Source organism: Cimex lectularius, unplaced genomic scaffold (genome assembly GCF_000648675.2).
Source record: "Cimex lectularius strain Harlan isolate CLEC.00 unplaced genomic scaffold, Clec_2.1 scaffold144, whole genome shotgun sequence".
Lineage (NCBI taxonomy): Eukaryota > Metazoa > Arthropoda > Insecta > Hemiptera > Cimicidae > Cimex > Cimex lectularius.
The window spans coordinates 556,497-584,453 of NW_019392700.1; the positions used below are offsets into that span (position 1 = coordinate 556,497).

Genomic DNA, 27,957 nt, shown 5'->3' on the forward strand with positions numbered 1-27,957 from the left:
ACAGTCAAATATATTTTTTTATTAAATCACAACTTAACAGCTTCGCTAGATAACAATTAGACAGACACTCGGAAAGAAAAAGTAGAATTGCTTAAGAGGGAAATATCCTTGGAGGATCCTTTTCCGATTCAAGAGGAAAACAGGAGACCAGATATATAAAAATAAAAATATATGTTTTTTAATCCTACAACTGACTTTTAAAATTGTCTACTTTTGACTTCTATATATATATACAATTGCATTTTTTTATGTAATAAAAAAAACAGTCTCATTCGCACATTTTTTTATTGAAATAACTCTAACATACCCTGGCTCACAACAATATTCAAACGACTAACTTTTAGTGTTTTATATACTATTAATAAAAGTACATTTTTATAATAGACTAAGGATTAAAATGTAAAATTGAAGCAAAATTTCATCATGTTATAAAATTTTTTGTTATAAAGAAAAGGAGTCAATTACTCAACCTATTAAATGACAAGCTCTAGCAAAATAAATATTTAACAAAACAAATTTGAAAAAATCTGAAGACCAAACCATTTAAATCCAATAATGGACAGTCTTACAAAGTATTAATGAGTCGGTGCTAATGTAATATTATAACTGCCCTAAATTGTTTTTAAACGCATGTACAGTATTTGTGAAATTTATTTTTAATGAAAGAATATCGTTATGAGCCTTTTTTTAAATTACTGAGTAAAATTAATAAACAAAAAAAATATGTCAACAATCAAACTAATTTTGTTAGTTTTTTAATAATGCCAACAAACAAGAAAGAGAAAAAGGAAAATTAAATGATTTATGAAAATATTTTATTTCCAGGTTTTTATCAGACTTATCCACATACAGATGAATGAGATTATAGCTGATTTTTTTAAATTTTTTTTTAAAGTTTTTTTTTTAGTTTTAATTTGTATATTTTTATATATATAAGTAAATTTAAACTTCTGTTCTTTAAATACAATTAGTTAATTTAAGAGAGTTTCTTAGCCTTCTGATATAGTGTGTCAACGACTTTACCCATGCTGTTGATCGTTTCAAGTGCCATTTCGTAAGTCTTGTCGACAGCCGGTTCTTCATAGACAACCAGGACGCCTTCTCCTTGGTCAAGGATCCCATTGAACTTCTTATCTAGGATCATCTGCGACAGCTTCTTTTCGACCTGTAGTGTTGGAAGTTTGATGGACTTTGAGACAAACTCAACTTGGACCCTGGAATAGGGCTCGATGATGCGGCACAGGTTCTGCTCTAGCATGTTGTCATAGAGGGTTCCCAGGTGGGCCCGTACGATGACATCTTCCTCCAGTTCCTTTTTGTAGTTCTTCAACGTCTGCTGAAAATCTGCCAGCGACCGTTTGTGGCTCGCTTTGGCGACATTCTTCATCGCGTCGATGTCCCTACCTGCGTGCTTAAGGGCTAGCTTCCCGCTCACTAGCTGCTGCACATCTTCTGGAGTGTTGAGCATGATTTTGGATAGGAGCATGTATTTGAGGGCGACGAGCGCCTTGGGGCTCTCCACGCTGTCGTACCCTTCGAACGCCTCGTAGAAATAGGAGTAGGCCGTTTTGAAGTCCTGTTCGTCGGCGGCGTGGAGGATGCCAGACTGGAGGTCGAGGGCGGCCTGCATCTTCGGAGGGCAGTAAATCGAATTGGCCGTCGTCCGGGCAGAAGTGAGTGCGGCCCTCGCCTTCGAGAGGTTGCTCAGCGCGTGGTACGTCTTAGACTCAAGGAGAAGTACCTCGACGAGCAGATTCTTGTCATCGAGCTTTTTAAGTTCCTTAAGGAGGCTGGAACCGAGCTGGAGTGCCTCGGTGAACATGCCGGTGTCGAAGTATAGCGCGATCAGCCTCGCCTCCAGCGACTGCCTCAGGAACGTCCTCTTCTCGTTCTTCGCCCATTCGATGCATTCTTTGCACAGCTGGACCTCAATGCCGATACCGGCTTCCAAGTCGAGGAAGTAGTCGACCAACGACCTAACCAGCTTCGCCGCTTTGGCTTTGCTGATCTGGCTCAAGAAAGGCCTGGTAGCCTTGATCAGTTCCGCCAGCTCCTTCGCCTTCCCTTCGTTCTTGTACTGCTCCCCCAGTTGGAGGATCCCCTGCTCCTTGCTCTTGATGTTTTCATCGCTGTCCTCTTCCAGATTGCTGAAACTCTTTTTGTTTTCCCTGCTTTCCGTCGAAACGGTTCTCTCGAATAACATAGCGCCCGCCATCTTGTTGTGGACTGGTTCAAGTCTGTCGGGTTAGTCAAGTAGCTAGGTCATCTTCTCACGACTGACGCGCGCTCGGATCCCCAGTCTCGATTCTCAAACATCGATTCATCCATCAAATCTCACATAATAACAACAAGAAAAAGCATTACTAAAATTTTATTATTATATACTAATGATATATTTGTACAATTAAAAAATAGTTTATATTTTTTGTTTGTTTTATTAATACGATTGTTTTCTAACGTCAAAAAACAAAAACGCATTGCCTTGTATATATGTACATTTATCACAAACTTCTGATCCCTTCACAATTTTCAGTATTAAAACATTCACGTAAAAAATTCATTTTCTTGCTATTTTAAAATTGTAGACATCCATACACATAAAAAACGGCGTTTGAAAAATTTCTCAACCAGTTTAGAAACAATCGATCACGTTTCCTCGTTCCCTCTAAAATTTGAACGATTCTAATGCGCACTTGACTCTTTCAAACGGTCCCTCCGAATATCCCAAAAAAGCTTGCAATCGTTTATTTTTAAACATCACAGTATGAATAAATGATCAATGATCCTTCGTTGATCGACATTGAATATTGTAGTCACCTTTCTCGCAATATGCCCGTGAGAACTTGCACACCATGCAACATCTCTCGCTCCAAATCAAAACAGTATCGACTCAAAAACGGATATTTTTTTGGGTTAATAATTTATTAGGAATCTACAAACTAAATTGTATGACGCAACAAATTATATAAAAAAACTATTTCTTAATTATTATCTAAAAGGTAATGCATTGGGTAGATTTGTTGAATTAATGACCCCTCACATCAAAACTGTTACAGACTAGACATAAAGATGAATGAACCTTAGTACTACATTTTGGTTTGTTGATAAAATTTACGAATTTCAAGTTGCTTCAGTTTGGAGTGTTACTTGTTTGTAATGATTTCTATACCTATTGTATGTTTTATTCTGTATTTGACAACCTGAGGTTCAAATGAGAACATTTCAGGGTATCGACTTAATTTTCATATGAAAGCAGAGTCAGTAATAGATCGAGGTGCTCAAATGGCTGTAGTCTAAAAATATCCCTGATAGACCAGAAAAGAAGTAAAAAAATTCAGAGAACCGGCGATGATCTTAGCTGTTTGTCATAAACTTCCCACAATGTTATTATTATTATTATTATTACTTAGGTGGGTAAGATCTAACTAATTTTCTTGGGAAATGCACGTACGTTAGCATTACATTTTCAATAGGTTTGATGATAAAATTTACGAATTTCAAGTTGCTACAGTTTGGAATGTTATTTGTTTGTAGTGATGTGTATATGTATTGCATATTTTATTCTGTAGTTGACAACCTGACGTTCAAATGAGAGGCTAGCATTATAGGGTATAGACTTAGTTTTCTTATGAAAGCAAAGTCGGTAATAGATCGAATGCTCAAATGGTTGCAGGCTAAAAAATACAGTGATAGAACAGAAAAGAAGCAAAAACACGCCGAGGACCGGCGATGACCTTAGCTGTTTATCGGCCCATAAACTTTCCACATTATTATTAATAATATATAGTATTTAGTGACCGTTAATTAACAACTATTTAGAGATCGTGACATTCGGTCTGGTGTGATGTAGTTTAAAAAAATTTTTCATTATCCTGCCAAAGTTTCGATTTTTACTTATATCATCTTCAGGGCTCAATAAAGATCAAAAATTTGGCACGATAAAGAAAATATTTTTCTAAACGTACATCACACCAGGCCGCATCTCACGATCTCTAAACAGTCATTATTATTACTTAGGTGGATAAGAACTATCTAATTGAAAATCGTGAGCTGAATTTAAAATTTGAATTTTCAAATAGGGAAGCGGAGGTAAATTTTGTTGGGAAGGTGGCGGGCGTTGTTGGTGAGACTGGTACTCGTCTTTTATCCATTTTCGCCATATTCGATCGTCGAATTCCACTGCTGTCCAAACCTCTGAACACTTGGCGAGGATTTTTCTATTTTTGCCGTTTACCAAATCCAGCGGCCTTTTTTTCATTTGAACCGAGACCTAAATAAAGACGATATGAGCGATCGAGAAGGGTCATACAATAGAGATGTGAGTATAAGTATTTTTATTCCGTTTCCACCCACGCCGGTCGGCGTTTACCGTTGTTTATTATATTTGTTGTCCATTTTTTAAATTATTTTTTTTTAATAAATTTTTTTTGATGCGTTCAATTATCGTTGCATTTTTTCCTCGACACATGATTCAATTCGTTGTGAGACAACCCGGCCGATTCGTGTTGTTATCCCGTCCTTTGTTTAACCCTCGAGGTTAACCCGCGTTTCGCTTTTTTACGCGACACCCAGTTTACGCTCGAAACTCGGTTTTATTTAATTAATCGTTGGATTTTTGTTTTCAGCCTCCCGGACACTCGAAGGTAAAAGTAGAAATTTGTTTATATTTGAGTCGTTATTGTCTTTTTGGCCTTCATCGATCCCGCCGTTTATCGACCAAGCACGCGGTCCCGGGCCTTCGTTACCTCTAATCCTCATTCCTCACATTAAATTGCCAATGTCATCCTATTTATTTGGCATAATTCAATCATTTTATCAACACTCAATAATTTACTTAAAACAACTTTATATGTAAAAACGGCCCAAACTATTTAACAAAAAAAAAAAAAAAAAAGATTTTGTACGGTTTTCTTTGAAAAAGACAACTAGTTAAACAAAATAGATCGAAACTTTTCAATAATGTTCACATTGTTTTGTTATGTACTGCAATTTTCGGTCGTTTGTTGACGCGTATAAAAATTGGTCTGATGAACCAAACTAGTAAGACAATGCAAATGGTACCTTGAGATGTGATCTGAATTTGTTCTATTCATAAATCAGCTTGTTTTTGACAAAATTCAATAATTCTATTAACAGTCAATAATTTACTTAACTTACAGAATTGGTTTGTTGGCACATGCTGAAATGGGTTTGATGAACCGGACTAGTAAGACTATACATGTGGGTGGTACCTTGAGATAAGTGTTGAATTTGTTCTATTCATAAATCAGCTTGATTTTGACAAAATTCAATAATTTACTTATAGGAATTGTTTGTTGGAACATGCTGAAACAGGGTTGATGAACCGAACTAGTAATACTATACATGTGGTACCTTGAGATACGCGATGAATTTGTTCCATTCATAATCAACTTGTTCTTGACAAAATTCAATAATTTTATCAACAGTCAATAATTTACTTACATTATTCAAATATAATATTTAAAAAAGCAAAGATTTTGTATTGTTTTAAAAAGACAACTAGTTAAAACAAAATATATTTCAACTTTAAAATTGATCAAACTTTTGATTAATGTACACAGTTTTGTCGGGTCCTGCCATTTTCAGTGGTTTGTTGACACATGCAGAAATGGGTTTAATTAACCGAACTAGTAAGGCAATACAAGTGGTGTACCTTGCTATATAAGATGAATTTGTTCTATTTGTAAATCAGCTTGTTTTTTTGATAAAATTCGATAATTTCATCAACAGTCAATAATTTACTTAACTTATTCAAATGTTTTGTTGGCATATGCTGAAACGGGGGTTTCATGAACTGAACTAGTAAGTTCACTAGTTTTCGTGGTCCACTTGACCAATTAATATCACTCAATTAATTAAGGTTTTTAGTTGAGATAAAAAAGCCAGTGTCATGAGCCGAGAATCAAATAGATTACACGACATTTGAAAAATGGCAAACAGGAAGGAAAATCAAAAAGTGGGGTTGAGATGGGAAGTTGGTGCCTGAGTGGATCGAAGTCACGATAGCTCAAGTGATAGAGTAGCGGCGTATCAAGCCGAAGGTCGTGGGTTCGAATCCCGCTCGTGACACTGACTTTTTTATCTCAACTAAAAACCTTAATTAAGTGAACTAGTAAGACAATTACCAGACAAAAGTGGTGGTACCTTGAGATACGAGTTGAATTTTTTCTATGACCGAGTTCATAAATCAAAATGCTCTTATCTCTAAACAATTTACTTACCTCATTGAAATTAATTGAAATGGGATTAATTCGTACCGCCCCCATAATTAAATGTACTTTTGGACATATGTTGGATGCAAAGAAAATAAAACCAAATACATACAAGCATATGTATGTATGTACACATAGCCTAAAAAAAATGGATTTAGGGGAGCCAATTAGCTTATACATTGTACAAATTAAATACTGATTTATATAAATTCAAATCTGCACGTGTACAAACATCCTTGCATGTAGAGTTGAGTCTCTCATTTCCTGCAGTCCACCAGCAATTCTAGCTTTTGTACTTTACAATAAATTACTGCCAGGCATTTAGAATCACACACCCGTTGTTCCGAGTTCAGATCTCTAATTTGTTGTGCCATCAGGGTTGGAATCTTTGGGCTCCTCCCACCAGCTAGGTCATTTCACCCCCAACACAGTTAGTTCTTAAATGCATTCACACTCTCATTTATTCTTACATTCTTTATAAATTCTTTCTTATCTCCATTCTTCTTCTCCAGTACCATTCACTCAGTTAGGGTAGTGGAGTACTTCGATTTTCCTCCATCACCTTTACACCTGTTATATAACTAACATAATTGAGAGTCGATGTTCAACCCTCTCACACTCCACATCCATGCCAATAAACACATTCACTTTTTAACACTACAGACACGCTATTATATACAATAAAACAACCTTGTTAACTTCAAAAATGATGAAAGGTGGACCCAGATACTTGTTGCCTTGCTCATGCACAATTCATTCTCATATCGGGTGACATTCCTGTACACAATCTATATGGAGCCAAGGAATTGCACCCTTCAACTAGGCAGGACTGGTGGAAACTAAATACTTTATTGATTCACTTCACTCTTGTCATTGGGGATCTGAGCGACATTGTGGTTGTGACATCAACATAACAGGTTCATAACTGAAGACAAAATTTCAACCTATTGACTATGGAATAAGTTTTAACCTAAAAACTAGTTATGAAGGTAAGGGAAACGCATGATGATTTTTTGAGATGGACATAAAATAAAATGTCTTTTAAGCCATGGAATAAGTTATAACCTAAAAACTTTTCAAGTTATGAAGATAAGGGAAATGCATTTTAAACTAAACTTGTACAACAGAAAGATTTACAGTATACTTTCTCAGATAAGTTGATTAATCATCATTATCAAATGTTAATGTATATTAATTTCACTTTCTTTGATAGTAACTGATTTAGTTTTTCTTGAAATCTATGCTACTACCAAAATCATCTGACTCACTACGATTCCACCTTCCAAATTAAACGAGGTAAAAAATTACCTCAGAGTACCGGTGCATTTTTTTACAAGTTGTAATAGCTAAGAATGGTTTATATGTAGCAATAACTGTTTAATTTTTAGCAACATAAAATAAATTATTTGTCACATGTTCCTTATTTTAATTATTTCAAAAGTTGCAGTCAGTTGATAGTTTTCATTTTGATGTTCTCATCTTTGCAGGGTCGTGACACTCCATCTGGCAAGCTCTCTGAACAATCTGAAGAAGAGAGAAAAGTAGTTTATCACAACAACTACATGGGAAAAGGAAGGAGTGAATCTCGATCACCATCGATCCATAAATCTAAACGGAAATATTCACGATCGAGGTTAGAATAAGTCATTTTTGTTTAACATACTTGCTAAACCATTTCCCATGCTGTTTAAGCAATTATGTTATTCTTGTAATACTGTTAAGTTGTATTGTTTGTTTTGTTTTAATTTTACTTTAATAAAATAACGTAATATTGATATTTAATTTAATATATCATATAAGTGTCGATTAAATGTAAATCTTCGTGGTTTTTCAGTTTAAGTAATTGGCTATGTAATTCTTCTCTATACATTTTTATTTGGGTTGAACCAATATATATTTTTTGGATTCATAAGAGTAAAGATAAATAGATCGAATTTAATAAACAAAAAAACAAAAAAAGAAACAAAGGAAAGACTATTTAAAACTAAATTATTTTCGCTGTTTAGGTTATTAAGAAAAAGCCCCATGGGATGAAAAATGAAAACAATTCAAAGACACTTACCTACCCGAATGAAAATTGTACGAAGACTATCAAGAAGACTATGTAGATTTGTCAATTTCACTGAAGACTATCAAGTTCTCAAAATAAGTTTTTTCAAGAAGGAAGAAAAATTTGTGTTAAAAAATTGAAGGTAGGGATTCCGTTCCCTGGCCTTATATTTCCTCCTTTACCTTGCTTTTTCCTTCCTTGACTTGAAAAAATACCTATTTTTATTGTTGTAAATTGGTAAATTGGGGTTTGCTTTTCCTTTCCTTTTTAATTTCACCCTTTTATTATATTTTAATAATAAAGTGGTGTAAAGTGTTGTGAATATTTTCATCAAATCCTTAATGGGATGCTTTAACCAAAAATAAAATTCATCAAAGTAACCATCCTATTCCATAATCCCATCACAGCTACCTTTATCTCAGCCAGGTGAACAGATATTCGTTTTCTAATTATATACTATTAGATAAATTGTAAGTTTATTAACAGATTTCCATTATGGATAACTCCGTCACAAGATGGTCTTTTTATTCAAGATTTTGAAAACAAATTTATTTGAAAACAACTTTAAGAGAGAGGTGAGACGATGAAACTTTTTTTCAATATCATTTAAAATTTGTTGTTTATGTTTATAATACACCTTCTAACAATTTTATATCCTTATTAAATATAATATACATATGTAATACATATTTACATATGTATTAGCTCATAATTAAAAGTAATTTTTAGCATATTAAGTCTAGGTTTGTTAAGTGTGTTTAGTAATTTATTGATAGCCAATAGTTTTATTTGTAATTCAGAATTAGTCACATTATTTTCAAATTCATTTTAAGCAAATCAAAATTAATATTTAAAAGAATTATATATTTAAAGTCATAATTTAATTATTGATCAGTTACAGAAATAAATTTTGGTATCTGTTCAATTTTAAGTTAGTTATACTTTTGAATGTTAATTAATGAAATTCAAATTTTTTACATATATTTACATATATTATTTTAAGATGTTGGTTGTCAATAAATAATTTTCACTTCTGATATAAAATGCTTTATGAAGGTGAAATCTGGATTAGTGATTCTTACGGTTTCAAATTCATTAAAGTTACAAAAGTCATCTATCTGTATAGTTAATTCCAAAAGTTATTGTTGCATCTAATTATTGTTCGTTTCGAACCAGGTCACGTTCAAGATCGAGATCACACCATAAGGGTCGACGATCGTCAAAGTACCGTTCGAGATCCAAGTCCCCAAGGAAATACCGTTCTTCAAGATACTCGAGGTCACGGAGCTACTCGAGATCGAGGAGTGGTGGCTCCTACTCACCCTTGCCTTACAGGGGAGGCCGTGGCAGGGGCCGCTCACACTCCAAGAGCCCGATGTCTAACCGAAGGCGGCACATCGGGAGCCGGGTAACGTACTACAACAGTCGGGTACTCCTCAGTCATTTAGATACTGCACTTATTCCATTTAAAACTTAATATCCTTCCTAATTTGTAAATGATTCTCTTCTTCGTCTTCAGAAACAAAGATGAGTTTGTAGAAGTTTTGAAAAGTGGTTTTTATATTGATAAGATTGCTTTGAACATAGTTTTTTGTCTTAGTTTGAAAATGTCTTTAGAAAAAGTCTGGAGATTTTATTTATTTAAAGTAATGATTTACTTTTATAATTTCTTCCTACCCTATTAAGCTTTATTATCTGCCACTTACAAAGCATCAATTACACAAACTTATATTGAATTGAACATGAAATGCACATTAAATTATTAATATTTTGTCAATTATATTTTCAGTATTACATATTTATTTTATTTTGAAATTAGTTTATCAAGTTGAGAACATTCACATTTTGTATTTAAAGGTACATTTCAACTGCATGCTTTGAGTACCCATTTATTGTAGTCACTTGAAATTAAAAGTTAAAGTATTGCATGTATTTTTTTTCCAGTATTAGAAGTATCGACCACTTTTCACTTAAAACACTCTGGATCAAGGTATGATCTTGAAGAAGAAAGCAAATTTAGTTGCTAATGCCAAAAACTTAAATCTGTCAATCTGTTGAAATATTTAAAATTGTTTTGCCCTGATGATGACCTTAAAACAGGTCAAAAGCTTGGCATTAGCAACTAAATTGGCTTTCTTCATCTTCATAACCATACCTTGACCCAGTTTTTTTTTTTTTTTTTTGCAGTGGTCTTAAAAAATCAACAAATAAATAAACTGTTTCATATTATTTTTTTTTTATACTTTTGTTTTGTAAAAGTTTTTATTTATAGTGAAGAAGAGATGGATTTATAGGTTAATAAGGGTTAATAAAATAAATGACATTGCACTACAGTTCCGTTTAACTGAATTTGATGTGTTAGTTTAGTACTTTAAAGTTAAACAGAAATAAATCAATTATGGTGCAAATGACTTTTTGGCAAAATTACATTTTATACAATTGTAATTAAAATGTAGAAATAAATACACATACATATTTAAAAAAAATGATTAAAACAATTAATTTTATTTCAGGCTGTGAGAAAATTGATTTCTTTTTTAAATTTTGTATTTAGTTCTTTAATTAGATCGACTGACTACTAGCAGCCATAGAAGTGGCTATATTACCCCTCCTTGGGATCCTCCTTGTGTAGGTGCTATTTGTTTGATTGATGTCCAAGTTCAGTATTTATTTTCCGACTTCATAGTATTGCTAATATCTAATTTGTAGTCGGGAGGTCTATGCTTTAATTTTGTACAGCCATATCAATGGCTTTGAACACAAGGTATTGTCAAAGGCTTCTTCTACATCTGTGAAACAGCAGAGTGCTATTTCCCTTCTTCCAATGATTTGTCAACATGCTCTACCAAATTGTTTAGGACTGTTTAAGGGATTTATCCTTTCGGTATGCAAGCTGTTGGTAATGAAGAGGCTTTGATGTGATTGTCATTAATTTGTTGGCCTATAAGTTCCTCGATTTTCTTATGGAAAATTAAGGATGGTTAAGGATTCCAATCCCTGTTTGCAGTAAACACAGGGAAAATATTGTTCCCTCCTGGTGATCTGTAGGGATTAAAGGTGCTTATTGCCCATTTAACTTTGTTGGGAGGAAGTATTTTGCCTGAGATGCTCCTGGCCTTTTTGAGCAGTTGGTAGCTTCTGCTCTGTTAATTCCAGGTCTCCTCATTGTCACCCACACGTTTAACCCTTGGGAAGTGGACTGCAATAATTTCTTCCAGGGTTCTGTCGTCGTGGGTTCTACTCCCATCTGCCTTAAGAATAAATTGAATTTTCTGTATCCTCGTCACAATGGGAAGCTTTATCCATTCCTTTACAGAAATTCTCCACAATTTTCTTTTTGCTTCTTTGCGCTGTATTGTATTCAGTTAAGGGAGTTTTTGTATTCATCCCATTTACCTGTCACTTTTGCTCCATTTAAAAGTTGTCTAGTTTTGGTTGCAGACCATTGGATTCGTAGATTGGAACTTCTCTATTTGTCTCTTTGGTATTGATAACGAGCCAAATCCTTCATAGGCTGTAGTAATGGCCTTAGTCAACCTTTCAAATAGTTGATCTAGTTACTGTATATTTTTAAACTGCAGCATTTAGTCACTTCTGTTTCTAGCTTAAGATATGCTTTATAGATTGACCAGTTACTCCTCTTAAGATCTCCAAAAACTGGTGTTTGATATATTTATTTCCACCACCACAATGTGTATGATTCTGTGATCAGACATCTGGACATTTATTCCTGAAACGTACCAGTATAGACAGATCCAGTGAATTATACTCTAGCTAACTTGCATTTTTTACTATCTTTCCAACTGCTGATAGTTTTATTGTTTACAATTTTTTTCACATGGCTAGTAGGATATTTGTCAAAGATAAGTGGCCCAAAACGACGGGCCCCTGACCCATTGACGCTTTAGCCTTACTACCTTCTCATTTCCCTTCAAGGTAAATAACGAGTGTAGCTGTGCTGCCAGTACCAATTTATAGCAATTCTGGTAGTGTGTAGCCCATCTGTAACTTGTATTTGAGCAATATATTAAGAGTGATTTTTCTTACGTGGTGTGTAAAAAAAATTAAATGCCTGCAAAACTGAAAAAAGGAATCATTTCAAGCAAAAGAAAAAGCAAGTTGAGAGTGACAGCCCAAAACAGAAAAAATTGGAAATTAAATTTTGACTGCTGGTCTGTTTATTAACAAAAAGCGACTACAATTTTTGAACAAGCAACTGCATGAAAAAAGTAATTACCATATTCCCCAGAATATAATCACACTGAAAAGAAAGTTTAAAAAAAAATACTGAAGGCTGCCTATGTAAAAACACATTGAAGGGAGGATATTCTCTCCAATAATTTAAATTGTTATATTAAAAAAAAAAAAAAAAAAAATTGCAGTCGGTTTCGGATTCAGTTAAACGGTACTATGTAGTGTATTTACTTACAGCTAGACAGCAATTTAAAGTATATGAACAATATTCAATTTAAAGCATGCTCAATGTTGGATTGGAAAAAATATCCATCCAATACATGCATTTTTGTTTTCCCTTTTTATTACATTTTATTAATTTTTAATGACAGTCGTAATTATTCAAATACATAAAGTAAAAAGCCTTACAAATTGGTTATTTTGCTGTTGAAAACCCTTTTAATAATACCTACTGTTTCAGTTTTGAGTTTATGCTGATGTGAATATACTATAACATTTTGAAAGTAACTTCTTGAAGCTTATCACATTGGTTCTTCTTCAGGACAACCCACAGCCGAGCAAGTGCCTAGGCGTCTTTGGCCTCAGTACACACACTTCCGAACAACAGATTCATCACATTTTCAACAAGTATGGGAATGTTGAGAGAGTGCAAGTCGTCATTGATGCAAAGGTGGGTAAATCAAATTTAATTTGTAACAGAATCTATCCATACAATGGAAGAAAAGGTAAAAGACTATTTTTTAGCCATTAAACTTTTTTTTGTACTATATCTGTCAGGTTTTGTGTGGAGTGATGATTCAAGTCCTGTGTTGTATGTGAGGACAGCGTGATTTTGCAAGAATAAACGGGCCTTGAGATAATTTCTTTTGGCCCACCTGTCCCTTGCTATAAAAATATTTCATAGAATATAATTTGCTTTTGTACCAAATTTGGCAAAGGCTAGATTATTCAGTGATAACAATGAACGAAGATATATACCAAATTGAAGGACAAGTTAGTAGGTAATATATTTAAGCCATGTTGGTGGGATTTATCAATGCAAGTGCAAGCAAATGCGAAATTTGTATTTCGTGTTTTCCTGAGCCTTGCAAAATCAATTTTTACCTGAATAAAATGGGAACTACACTCCTAAATGCGTGTAAAGGACAAGAAATTTTTTTTATTTTTTAAAATTATAACTATGGAGGATGCATTTATGGAAAAGTGGTTTTACCTTACTCCTTTAGTCTTTCATGTTTGAAATTTTAATAATTATGTGAATACTTAAAAATTGTAATATACATAATATTTCAACAATTATGTTAACTAATTTTTATTTATACTTTGTTTGCAAGAAAAAACGGGCCTCGGGAATATTCTTCTGGCCCACCTGTAACTTGCTAAAGAAAATAGTCATGAAATACTGCTTTTTTTAGAAAATTAGAAAAATCAAGTAATTCAATGAGTACAAGCAGTTTACAAGTGAATCGTGTTCTGAAACATCGTATGTTTTTTTAATTGTAATTCGATTTACCTTATCACTTTAATTCACGCTACGTGATCCCATCTATCCGCTTCTACATGCTTTAATTTGATATTAATGAGAAATTAAACACTGTTTATAAATAGTAATAAATTCACCACCCTTGAAGCTTTGTGTAAACATCAGTACAAGGGTAAACAATTGCAAAACATATTTTCCTGAGCCATGAAAAATCAGTTATTTTATTTAATGAGATATCAATTCAAAAAATGAAAAAATCCTAATGATTTTCAAATATGTGTCACTGTATGTATAACAACGTTCATGACTTTAAAAGGTTGGTGAAGCTTATTTTAAATTTTTTTAAACATTTAGTCTGATAGATTTTTCTAGTTGATCTCAAATTTTTATATAAACCAGCAAGAAAAAACGGGTCTTGAGAATTTTTCTTATGCCCACCTGTACCTTGCAAAAGAAAATACACAAGGAATATTGCTTTTCTAAAAAATAAGAAAAAAAGCTATTCTGTGAGAACAAACAAAGAACTGAACTTTGAAAGATAATGTCTGAACGATAATGATAATGTGTAGTTCAATTTTAAGTAAACATAAATTAAAGCCCAAATAGTTGCTTATGAAAATGGTATAGTTCAAACTTAACATTATATGAAGCACTAACATTAATTCTTCTGATTTGACTACAAGTTTGTTACAATTGTCATGTTTTCTTCCAGACGAACAAATCGAGGGGCTTCTGTTTTGTGTACTATGAGAACTATGAAGATGCCCGTGTGGCCAAGGAACAGTGCACAGGAATGGAGATTGATGGCCGCAAAATTAGGGTGGACTACTCAATCACACAGAAGGCCCATACTCCCACCCCTGGAATCTACATGGGCAAACCTACCTAGTAAGCGATGATTTATTTTGTTCAATTTAGTTATTACAGTATGTTTAATATATTGTTATAATTTTCCTCCTTTTTTCCTTCAGCTCTGATGAAAGATATAGGAGGGAGACAAGAGATTATGGGTAATTTCTTAAAACCATTTTTTTCCTTTTTGTTTTTTAAAATAATAAAGTAAATCTTTCAGGGATTATTACAGTAGCTACCGAGGGGGTGGCCGGTACAGGTCTCCATCACCGTACGTCTCAAGAAGACGGCGATATGATCGGTCCAGGTCACGCTCATACTCACCAAGTGAGACTATTGTCAAACATTATAAACAACCATTTCAAAGCCTTCTCTAATTTATGTTTTTTTTAGGACGTTATTAATCTAATGTATAAAACCCCATCTGCGCCTAACGTGAGGTCAGTTTGAGTTATGAAAAACCCCAAAAGGAAATTATTCGTGATAATGTGGACTGTATATAAGGGCAAAAACAAAGCGGAAAATAAAACTGCTATAATCTTCCCCCATTTGATGAAAAAGCATTTTAAGGAGACAAGCATTTTCCAGTGCATCAAGAGAAAGAGAGTGGAAAAGAAGAAATTACAGAATGGTTGTTTTTCTTTAGTTTACTCCATTTTTATTTTGTGTTATTTTTCCCTGTGTTCCAATGAAATTGCTTTTAAAAACATTTTTACGTAATTATGACTTCATACATTTCCCCTTTTTTCATTTTTTACAATGTATGTTCCTTATTAATTATAAAATAATTAATTTTTTTTAAACAAAATAAATTGATTTGACATTTTCTTGTTTTTGTACAGTATTTTTTAAGAATTGAGCACTGTATTTTCTACTTACGTTTTTTATAGATTAAGAAAACAATGTGTTACCTTGATAAAAGATAATAGTTTTATATGTTCTTTTTAGAATTGTTTAGTTTTCTCAGATATTTTCCATTTGTATATTACATATTTATAGAAACTCACTTTTGTTAATCTTGTAAATAGGTTTTTTTTAATTTAATTTTTTTTTTGTGTTAAATGTTCTGCTAATTATTTAGTTCTCAAGATAGTAGAATTGCCTTCTTTAATAAGCTGTATTTTAAGGCTTTATTTAGTCTAAGTGACTTCCTGAAATTTGTATTTTAAAGAAAATATCCTTCCAAAAAGTACAAAATACTAAAAAAAAAACAATTAAAAATCAAGTGAGACATTTATGACTGAATCATAAATGTATGTAGTTGCACTTTGTGCATAATGTTTTCATAAATGTCACACTGTATCTGTTACTGGAAAATAAGTAATAAAGAGTATAAACAACTAACTAGTTTATGAAAGTTTGACTACCCTACTCTATTTTGTTATGTGTCGGACATCCAATTCGCATATTCATGTTATTTTATTATGTCAAAAAACTGACTTGTAATAATTTCGCTGAAGGTCTAAAAAGAATTGTTTCCTATGCAATCAACCAGCTTTCACTATGATTACAATTAAGGTTTTTAGTTGAGATGAAAAAAAGTCAATGGCACAAGCGGGATTCGAACCCACGATCTTCGGCTAGATACGCTGCTGCTCTACCACTTGAGCTATCGTGACCTCGATCCACTCGGACATCAATTTCCTATCTCAACCCCACCTTAGGAGGACGTAACGAGTAATTGTGTATTTTCTACAGTTCACGGTGCCAGCATTATACTAAACGTGTGGTGTTTAGTGTCCGTTAGTTAATGATTATTTGGAGATAATGAGATGTGGTCTGGTGTTTAGGAAAACATTTTCTTTATCGTGCCAACGTTTCGATCTTTTATGAGATCATCTTCATGACCTGGGATTTATAAACATTGTTTAAATTGTACTAATACATGTAGGATGTGAAAAAAATGACTATAATGCTAAAAATTTTAGACTTAAAGTTTTCTGTGTAGATGTGTCATTATTGGGTATTGTGTTGAGAGTGCTAGTGAGATATTGATGTTTTATGTCTACATATGGTGGAGAAGGAAGAAGGGATAGAAAATCATTTTTATATGAGGATTCGGCTTCTTTGAGGTGAAAGGAACCGGCAATGGGAAAGAATGGGAAATGGTTCGGCCTGATTATCCTTTCAGGATTATATAGATGGGGATAATTAGGATAAGGAAAGCCAAATTGTTGAAGTTAAATTATACGTGTGGTGATTAGTGACCGTTATCGATAATTATTCAGAAATCGTGAGATGCGGTCTGGTGTAATTGTGCGCTCAAAGTGTTTGTCTTCTGTGTAATTGTGCCATTCTTGCGTGTCATGTTGATAGTGGCACTATTACACAGAAGACAAACACTTTGAGCCCTGAAGATGATCTCAATAAAGATCGAAACGTTGGCACAATAAAGAAAATGTTTTTCTGAAACCTACATCACACCAGACCGCATTTCACGATTTCTGAATAATTACATTATATGTTTTGTATAATGTGATGATGATGTATGTTATTGATATTGAATTTTATTAATGATATTATTGTAGCCGCAACTGAGTTTACACGTGTCTGTTTTGTAATTGATGCTGTGTTTATCTCTGTTGATGTAAACCATTTATAGTTATGTTTATGTTTGTTTTATTCTGTATGTAATATTTTTGATTGCTAAAGTCGAAATTGTGTTGGAATTCAAAATGGTGGGTAGCCAGTGCTGTAGAATTTTGTTTGGATTTTTTTCAGTCATAGATATGTTGCTTTAGTCATCCAGATATTGGGATGTGAAGTTGAGGTAGCGATCTTCTTGGTTTTTGATACCAATCTGTCATTAATGTGCCATCTGGTTGTTTTATTACGAGTGTACCTAAAAATAGCATTGTTTTGTTATTTTTGATTTCATGTGTAAATTGTAGGCATGGGTGAAAGTTGTTGTTAAATGTTAAATGTATCTAATGTAGTTTGAATTTGATCTGTGGAACTGCTGTTAATATATCATATATGTATTTAGTGAGGAAGGGTAATGTGAAAGGAAGTTGTGGTATTACTGTGTTTAATAGACGTGCCATAGTTATATCTGCAAGTATCAGGCCTAGGTTGCTACCCATGGCTATGACAAATAGTTGTTTGTAAAAATGATTGTTGTGTGTAAAATATCCGTTAATACAGAAGTATCAAACTATTGTTATGAAGGTGTTTTTTGATAGACGTGTGTGGTGTTATGTTGGGCCATTTATCTTTAATAATGTTCACTGTTGCGTCTATTGCAATGCTGGTGAACAATGAAAAACATGGATATGAGAGAGTAGTGTGAGGGGATGTGAATATTATTAATTTGGTTAATGAAATTAAATGAATCTGTTAACTTATATGTGTTATCTGTATATTGGTTAGGTATTTTGTCATGTGTGTAGGGTAATTTACAAATGAAATTATTGGTCTTAGAGGTTGTTCAGGTTTATGTGTTTTGATAGATCTGTATAGCTTTGGGAGCGTTGGAGAATTGTTTTGAAGTGATTGTAGGTGTATTTGTCAATTTCGTTTTGTTTAAGTGTTTCAGGAAGGATTTTGTTTGTCTGTTTGATGAGAGAAGGAGTAGGGTAGGATTTGATTGACACAAACACATACTGCACAAATCATGTATCTATCTCTATCTTCTATCTATCTATAGTATCGAACCATCATGCAAATGATAACAAACAGTATTTTTAACGCGTGAACAGTGAAACAGCATACCAACCAAATAATTCAGTATTCTTAAGTTCACGGCGCTAACGTTATACTAAACCATCACGACTGGCAGGTCTTGTAAAACTGTCGCTCTCTTTCCCGAACTCTTTCTATGCATAATTTTCGCTCACCTTCAGTACCTCGCGTTTCTATTACTCCCCTACTCTTCCAGTTCATCTCTTCCTCTCTCTCTCTCTCTCTCTCTCTCTCTCTCTCTCTCTCTCTCCCCTCACTCTCCAATTACCAACTTTACCCAAGCAGGTGAGTACTTTTTTTACTAGAATAGGAAAATTATCAGGTGTTGTGTCCCCCATGAACAGTTTATTTAAACCAAATTAATGAATGCATGTATCTATCTCATTTTTCTATCTATAGTATAGAATATTAATGCAACGCTTAAACAGCATAACAAGTAATTGGGTATTTTCTAAAGTTCACGGCGCCCACATTATACTAAACCATCACGACTGGCAGGTCTTGTAAAACTGTCGCTCTCTTTACCGTACTATTTTCAGACATTTCTTTCACCCTCTCTCACTCCTTCTCAATCATTCCTTCTTTATCCATCATATTCTGTTTTTCATTATGGGTATGTTTACTTTTTAATCAAATAGAGACTGCAGAAAAAGTACACACAATAATTAATTCATAATGTGTGATGATTAATGACCGTTGCCAATGATTGTTTGGAGATAGCGAGATGCGGTCTGGTGTGACGTAGGTTTGAGATAAACATTTTCTTTATCTTGCCAACGTTTTGATATTTATTGAGATCATCTTTATCAAATTTAACAAATACATGTAGGATGTGTAAAAAAAGTGAATTTATACAATGCAAAAAATATTTTTTATATTCAATCAATGTATTTCTATCAAATTCAATATCGATAACATACATATATCATCATCACATCAAACATTTCTACATAATCTAATTTTTCAACAATTTGGCTTTCCTTTCCCTAATTATCCTCGTCTATATAATCCTGAAATGATAATCTCTCCGAACCATTACCCACGTTTTTTCTCATTATCGGCTCCTTTCACCTCAAAGAAGCCGACTCCTCATATAAAAATGTCTTTATTCCGATTTCCTTCCCAACCCCTTCAAAATCCAACGTATATAAACATAAAGCAGCAATATCTCACTGGCGCTCCCAACACGACACACAAGAATGGCACAATTACGTAGAAAACACCCTTTGAGAGAGTAGAAATACTTTGATTGAATATAAAAATACTTTTTTTGCATCGTATAAATTCACTTTTTTCACATCCTACATATATTTGTTAAATTTAAACTAAGTTTGTAAATCCCAGGCTCTGAAGATGATCTCAATAAAGATAGAAACGTTGGCACGATTAAGAAAATGTTTTTCTGAAACCTACATCACACCAGACTGCATCTCACGATCTTGGCACGGACTTGGCTTATTTATTATGAACTTATTAATTCATAATGAAAAACAAGAAAGAAAAGATAAATAAGAATAACATAAATGCAAGAATTCACTCATTAATAAACTATAAAAAACTAACAATAAATAAATCAATTTTTATCTACATTCACACACTTAAGAAATAGTAACAATTTTGGGACATTAGAAACGGACTTGGTTGAAATTTGTATTATTGCTTAAAATAAATCACAAATAACATGTATGATTATCCTTGATCATTTGGCCTATTTTTGCTGTTTATATTCGTTTTAGATTTTTTTTATTTTACCAATCAGTACCTTAGAAAACTTTTGGTTTTAAATTATTTGGTGTCAAAATTTCAATAAATCACTCAAATAATAATAATATTTTATTCCTGCTTGTTTAAAAAAAATCAATTTTGAAAAATATTACTGTAAGATTTTAGTATAAAATGGGTTCTGATATATTTCACATAAATGCTTATTAGGTTTTGGTGAAAACATATCTGAAAAGAAAATATGCTGTAAATTATTATTATTTTTACGCCGTTTTTCCATTAAATACAATTTTCTTTGAAGTTATGCTTAAAAAAATAGCATAATGAGAAAAATATTAACAGTATTTTCTTCAGTTTCCAAAAAATAGCTATATAGCGTTAATACAGCCCTCCCTCGCGGAAGTTCGTCAAATAAAGTTAGAAAAAATCATTTATACATAACTAGCTTTATAACCAGACATTGACCAGGGGAATAATAAAAAGTGTTATTTAGTAAATTACTTTGAATACACATATTGATATTGCTAGATAGGAGCATATATATAAATTAAATGAACACAATTGATTGTTTGATATCAATAATTGTATTTAGTCATCATATTTGATATTTACATATGCAATATTATTTTTGTTTTGGATTACATTGTATTAAATTGTAATTACTGTTGCATTCAGTGTTAAATTCATTGCAATGTTCTTGGATAGACAATATTTTTGGTGATTCCATTTGTTGTATATACAAATAACAAACCTCCACCCTGGAGTATTCAATTTGCTTATCATTACTGCAAAAGTCAGTTTAATTGGAAATTATGTGAATTGGATAGGCACTTCCGTGATTATCACTGAAATATGTTGTAAGGCACACATATCCTCTCCATTGAATTTTAGTAAGATTATTAATATTTTTCTACGAACAATATGCTGTGGTTTTGGTCACATTTTAAACAACAGCAAAATTCAATTCTACTACGGAGAGTCAAAAAATCAGAATGTAAGATTAAACATAATTCATACTATTGCAAAATCATCACAATTAATACTGAACAGTAAAAAACTTACAAAACTAATTTAAATAAAAACTTACGAAACTAAGATAATTTACTACTTCATCTTGATCTATAATAGTGTATGATTGTTGATTTATATAAGCTAAAATCCGCAGTTGTTTCTGGAAGCAAAAAAAAAACACACATTTTCAGAGTTGAGCTTCTCGCAGTCCACCAGCAATTTCAGTTTGTAATTTACAGTAAATTACCGGCAGGCCTCGAGAATCATGCTCCGAGATTGGGCTAGGGGAGCTGCAAACAGCAAACCTGTATAAACCGGCCGTTTCCCAGGGGGTAATATGAAGTTTATTTAAAACATTACTTTGATTATACATATTGCAGTTGCTTGGTTTGGGTATATATAAATTAAATGAACCTAATTTAACGTATAAACGGGTGCAAACTTCAAATGAAGTTTCCTTCATATTCCTTCATTGAATACCTTCAACAAATACAACTGGATACAAATTACATTCAAAATCTGAATTTTACTGAAATGCAATAACATCAAGTTTTACCAATTGATTTAATCGATTCATTTGCATGTCTTAATTCTACAATTGCAGGGATAAAACAACGGATGATTTCATGTTTTAGATAAAAACGTATTCACCAGCTTGGGTAAAGTTGGTAATTAGAGAGTGAGGAGAGAGAGAGAGAGAGAGAGAGAGAGAGAGAGAGAGAGGGAGAGAAGAGATGAACGGAAAGAGTAGGGGAGAGAACTGATAGATAGAAACGTGAGGAACTGAGGGTGAGCAAAATTGCATAGAAAAAGTACGGGGAAGAGAGCGACAGTTTTACAAGACCTGCCAGTCGTGATGGTTTAGTATAATGTGGGCGCCGTGAACTTTAGAAAATACACAATTACTTGTTATGCTGTTTAAGCGTTATTAATGTTTGTTTCTTATCATTTGCTTAATGAATCTGTACTATTGATAGACAGGAGATAGAGATAGATACATGATTTCAGTAAGTTGGTTCTAATAAACTGTTCACGGGGACAGAACATCTGATGATTTTTCTGTTCGAGTTAAAAAATACTCATCGGCTTGGGTAAAGTAAAATTTGCTAGAGAGAAGAGAGAGGGAGTGTGTGCGCGTGAGAGGAGGGGTGAGAGAGAGGTAGAGATGAACTGAAAAAGTAGTGGAGCAAAAGAAACGGAGGAACTGAAGGTGAGCAAATGTGATGCATAGAAAAAGTAGGAAAAAAAGAGCAATGGTTTTGCAAGACCTACCAATCGTGATGGTTTAGTATTATGTTAGCGCCGTGAACTTTAGAAAATACACAATTATTTGTTATGCTGTTTAAGCGTTATTAATACTGGTTGTTTGTTATCATTTGTATAATGGATCTATTTTACAGACAAATAGAAGATTGAGATAGATACTTGAATTCTTAATTTGGTTTAATACAAGTTCCGGAGGAGCAAAACACATGATTCTGTTCCAGTTAAAAAATTCCTCACCTGCTTTAGTAAAGTAAAATTTGATAGAGAGAAAAGAGGGAGAGTGATATATATATATATATATACAGAGAGAGAGAGAGAGAGAGAGAGAGAGAGAGAGAGAGAGAGAGAGAGAGAGAGAGAGAGAGAGAGAGAGCGAGCGAGCGAGCGATAGAGATTAACTAAAAGAGTAGGGGAGAAATAGAAACGCGATATTTATGAAGGGTTATGATGAGGGAATCGTATTTGTCCGTGATGAATAAATTCCAAAATACCATAATATTGGCGTAACAATGAGAGCAAAGTGTACAAAGAAGGCCGACCAAGTACGCGTCCATGGTTTTTTTCTGCAGTTGTTATAACTTCAGCAGTAGGAAAAACAATATTTGCAAAAGAAAACGGGTAATTTAAGAATATGCCAATCAAACAAAACCACGCATTATTAATGAATATTAAAATAAATATAACCATTAATTTATTACATTATACTTTTTATATTTCATTCACATATATTTTGGGTTTGATCTAAATTTCAGAAATGATACATACAAAAAAGAATATTTTAAAGCATAAACGCGATTTATGTCATTCTGATTTACTTGTGAAATGGTCAACTCAAAGTACAATCATAAGCTAAAAAGACTTGTCAAATTGATGATGATGATGAAAGGAAACTAGGAAGTGGGGGTTGATATTCCTTAAACCCGGTAGCCTTCTGGCTTATTGTACTGTGCTAAATCCTTAGTTTAGTCTGTCCATTCGATCCTTCTTTTGTCAAGTACAAGGTTATTGGTTGTCGTTGCTAGAATTCCTTTCCTTGGTTTTTATTTGTATCCCAGGTTAAGTCTCCATGTGGTCGCTTCACTTTCGAATATGATATGAGACGGAGTTTTTTCCTCCTCATTGCATAACCAACAAATGGAATCATTGAATATGCCAATGTTGTGTATATGCTTTCTCAGAAGCCATTGACTGGTAAATTGTATCACAACTCTGAGTTTACCACTCTCTAACTCTAGCAGTGGGTTGTTTTATTATTAGCTGAGTCTAGCACCTCTAGTGTTTATCCTTTTCTTTTGTTCTCTTTGTGATGTTTGAATGATGGTGATTCTATTATGGAAGATTCTGTGTTTGTTTTTGTAACCGCAAGAATAGGGTTCAAGACGTACATATGCCTTGCAGATCCTCCTCTGGCCAGTGTGTCTGCTATTCTTTTACCCAAAATTAACTGGTCTCCTGGCACCCAAGGATCAGGTTGTTCCCTATGTTTTCAAGATTTTGGATGCATTCATTGTGTTCGCTACTATACTTATTTTGGAAGTTTTATAAACAATAAATATTTAGTGTTGGAAAGAGAGAACCACACTTAGCTTTTTTTACATTATATTTTACTTTAGAGTAATAATTTGCCTCTCTTGCTACAGTTTTCCTGCTGCTCTGCAAGATGGCAGTGTCATTTAAATACAAAAAGTCAAGTGCCTTGCATACTATGAAGTGTAATAATGTTTCTGTACTATCATCGGCCGCAATACTTCTTAAAATCCCACCATAATATCGAAATCGTGGATGTGTCCCAACATGCTTAGAATGTTCAATTCTAAAAAGGTAAAATATTGTATACAATTTTTGTGAACTAATGCGGTGATGTCCGATTACTAAAGCTTTCCTCGAGATTTAGTTAATCAGAAAATGGTTTTTTATGCAACATAGATGGCTTTGGTTAAAAAAAATTTCATGTTTTGTTTAAATTGGAATTACTCTGATGTCAAATTTTATAAAAGTCAATCAAAAGCATGCTAGGAAATTAGATCGATACACAGTTATTTTTTTAATTTATTTATACTTGTAACAGAAAAACGTACTTTTGAGACAAAAAATGTTTTTCTAGTTTAATTTTACACTAATATTCATTATGATCATTGTCCTTTTTCTTTGTCTTCTGTTGCTTTTTTATCTTTTGTTTCTTTTTCTTCTTTTTCTTTTTGTACTTTTTCTATTTCTTCATTTTCTGTGGTCTGAATTGATTTTTCTGATAAAGTTGTTGCCAAGGGTAGAATAGTGCTATTTTTGACGTGCAGCAAGAAAGAATAATATTCGTATTTAACAGCTAAGAAAATAAAAAAAATGGTGAAACAAGCGTGGAAGAATAAGAAGCTGATTATAGTCGGAAGGCGGGCAATCTTTTCTTCTGGGACGAAGAAAACTCTACTGATGTTGTACACAAAACCCAAAATGCTCAGTACGGTCGCGAGAACGATGGGCGGCGTTTGCGACAAGGTAAATTTTAAATTGTACTGTTTTTTCATTCCACTGGCCAGGCCAAAAATGATAACTGAAGGCAGAAGCCAAACTTTGTTGAGGACTTTTCCCTTCCAAACGGAAAATATTTTCATCTGCGGTACGTTATTCTCTTCAAATATGTAAATGATTGAAATTGACATCATTTCTAATAATAGAGATGACGCCACCGAGAATGTTTCTTCGGTTTTCAATTTGTTCACTACAACCTCGTAATGTCCCTCTTCGACACTTATGGATTCCAGGGGGCTTTTGGGAGAGGAATTGAATGACACGACTTTATTACTCTTACCCCTTAAGGTCACTTCAACATCAGGAATCGAACTTAAAACGTAAATCGACGCTACTTTTTGACGATATACAGTAACCGGAACGATGCCTATTTGCTGGATGCCATGTTGTGAAATTGTGTAAACGGTGGATCTTTCCTCACCTCCGACGATGGCTGATTTTTCGTGAATGTGGTTTTCTTTGTTGTGAGCCTCGATCACCCTGCTCTGCTTTTCCTCATTCGATTTTTTAATTGTAAAAAACAACTCATGAGGACGGATGGTGAGATTTCGATCATTTAACTTTATAAACGTCGGCGTACTGAGTCCGTTGATGATCCTCACCTGTGAGTATTTATTATCGGGAACTTCAGTCGAATGGTTCTCTATATAATATTGAACAGCGGCAGTGAAGGTAAAGCAAAAGAGAAGTAAACCGAAACTCAGCCCTATTTTTTGAAGATCGGTTGTTAAAAGCTTAAATTTTTCAAAGAAAGGAAAGATGACCATAAAAGCGATCGGCAATGTCACCATTGTAGAAATGTCACTTAGTACTTCAAATTTTTTGAATCTGTAAATGAATACATTCATTGTCGTGTATGTGTAGTGAGATTGATGCTCCCAAATAGTTGCGAGGGTTTTGGCCGATACCTCAAAAGCCACCATTGGGATTAAAAACCAAAATAATTTTTTCAGTCTATTTACAGAGAGGCTCAGTTTGTCATCTTTGCCGTCCTTTATTTCCGTTATAGTATATTTTTGAAACTTCTTGATTATATCTCTGCATAACGTTTTTACAATGTGATAATGTATATTGAAATAAAGCCACGGCTGTTTCAGCTTTTTAAATAAAACGGCAATTAAAAGTAATTGGAACATAAGAAGTAATGTGCCCAACCCAAAAATGCACATTAAAATTTCTTTTGTTTCATTGACCACCTGTACCATTATCAGAAAACAGCTTAAAATTGCGACGTACAGCCAATGAACGAGAAATACGAAAGAATCCACTGATATAACGCGTTCTACTGACTTTACTTGGGTGAGAATCGTTGCAGTTAAGAGAGGAAAAACCACGATCGTAGAGTGCATTAAGACGAGCACCATGTTTAATGCGATACCTTCATCTTTGCCGAACAAAGTAAGTAAGTCGAATAGTACTATTCCTAGAAGACTGGTACACAGCGATGGAAACAAAACGTAGATTCTTTTAACAAAAGATTCGGCAAATATGGATATGATCAACATGATTCCATGGCATAAAGCGAGATGATTATCAAAGGATATGCCGAAGGAATCATACTTGTTTGTGATGAATAAATTCCAAAAGACCATAAGATTGACGTAACAATGAGTGCAACATATACAAAGAAGACCGACCATGTACAGGCGTTCATAGTTTTTTTCTGCTGTTGTCATAACTTCAGCGGTCGAAAAATGTGTCCTAAACCAAGACATTTTAAAAGAGAACAAAAAATTTTGAAATATCTGAAAGAAAAAAAAAGTTAACACATGGTAATTATAAAATCCAAATTATATGCGTCGTTCATTCTAATCATCTTGATAATAATATTATTTCACGACCTTAATATCATAATTCATTCTATTTTAGTTTGTAAAAAATATACACAATTATTATGATTTCTGTTTAGTATTTGTTAGAAGCTTGGTAAATTTTCAAATAATTTTGTATGACCCATATCGTCCTACCATTCGTAATAAAACTTTGTATTTATAACAAGTTAGAAGTCATTCAGTAAGAATATATTAATTTATACAATATTTTTACTTCATTTATTTAAATCTACAACTCTATAAGCATTACTATACTGTTAGTTTGTTTTTGCGTAATGGATCTATGCTTAGATAGATAGAAGATTGCGATAGTTACATGATTTGACTTCTAATGCACTGTTCAGTTGAGAGAGAGGGAGAGAGAGAGAGAGAGAGAGAGAGAGAGAGAGAGAGAGTGTGTGTGTGTGTGTGTGTCTGGGATGAGTCTATTAACAAGTTACCCCAAACGATGCTCGCCACTATCAGCGTCCACAGCATCATCAGTGCCTTTTCGGTTTCTCTATAGGCGTAAGGGTAGAAAATAAAATCAAAAGTCGGGGTATTTCTCACGCCGCGGGTGGACCGGTGAAGACGGTTTATCATGTACAACGTCGCTACATATTTTTAACCTTATGACAACCCTTCAGTACTAAATAACTCGATATTAGTTATTTATTTCATCGGTTGTCCAACTATTGAAACTTTGTTTGTCTGCTTCGTGAGAACATCCGTGGCACCCGTCTGGGTCTGCGACACCTTCAACTTTCTTATTTATTTGATCAACTGTGTAATTATTGCAGGCCAAGATTTCCCTGGTTTGGGAGAAAGGTCATGTCGCTCCCGTCTGTGCTCCCTTTGACCAATAATTAATACTTGATTATTGCGGAGTTATTATTCCCAGATTGTGGGGGACGTCTCTTAACTTCTGTCCGGTTGATCGCCCCTTCCAGATTTATACACTTTTTTGTGTGGTCTTTTAAACTATTTTTTTTTGCCCTTATTTTAACCAATATAACATTCTAATACAGGGACCGGCTTACATATCTCTTTCGTTCACCTTCAGTTCCTCTCGTTTTCTATTGCTCCCCTACTCTTTCAGTTCATCTCTAGCGCACTCTCACTTTCCTT

At 33.5% G+C, this 27,957-nt stretch overlaps 2 protein-coding genes across 5 annotated transcripts; one reads left to right on the forward strand and one right to left on the reverse strand.

Annotated features, from left to right (window-relative positions):
* Positions 1–798: 798 nt before the first annotated feature.
* Positions 799–5,234, reverse strand: LOC106668427 (26S proteasome non-ATPase regulatory subunit 11). The gene is made up of 2 exons (XM_014397166.2): positions 5,158–5,234; positions 799–2,333 (listed from the first exon to the last, which is right to left on the reverse strand). Exon 2 carries the CDS (start codon positions 2,213–2,215, stop codon positions 977–979), a length of 1,239 nt encoding a protein of 412 aa, XP_014252652.1. The 5' UTR covers positions 2,216–2,333; positions 5,158–5,234; the 3' UTR covers positions 799–976.
* LOC106668428 (transformer-2 protein homolog beta-like) lies at positions 4,140–16,156 on the forward strand. 4 transcript variants are annotated; one of them, XM_014397167.2, is made up of 8 exons: positions 4,141–4,318; positions 7,721–7,866; positions 9,460–9,712; positions 13,019–13,147; positions 14,673–14,848; positions 14,932–14,970; positions 15,033–15,139; positions 15,206–16,156. In XM_014397167.2, the coding sequence occupies exons 1-8, from the start codon at positions 4,286–4,288 to the stop codon at positions 15,214–15,216; spliced, it is 894 nt and encodes a 297-aa protein (XP_014252653.1). In that variant the 5' UTR covers positions 4,141–4,285; the 3' UTR covers positions 15,217–16,156. The 4 variants fall into 4 exon arrangements, with proteins under 4 accessions (XP_024081889.1, XP_014252653.1, XP_014252655.1 ...); XM_014397169.2 differs by having other exon boundaries at positions 9,460–9,691; XM_014397170.2 differs by lacking the exon at positions 4,141–4,318 and adding an exon at positions 4,477–4,643.
* Positions 16,157–27,957: the final 11,801 nt, after the last annotated feature.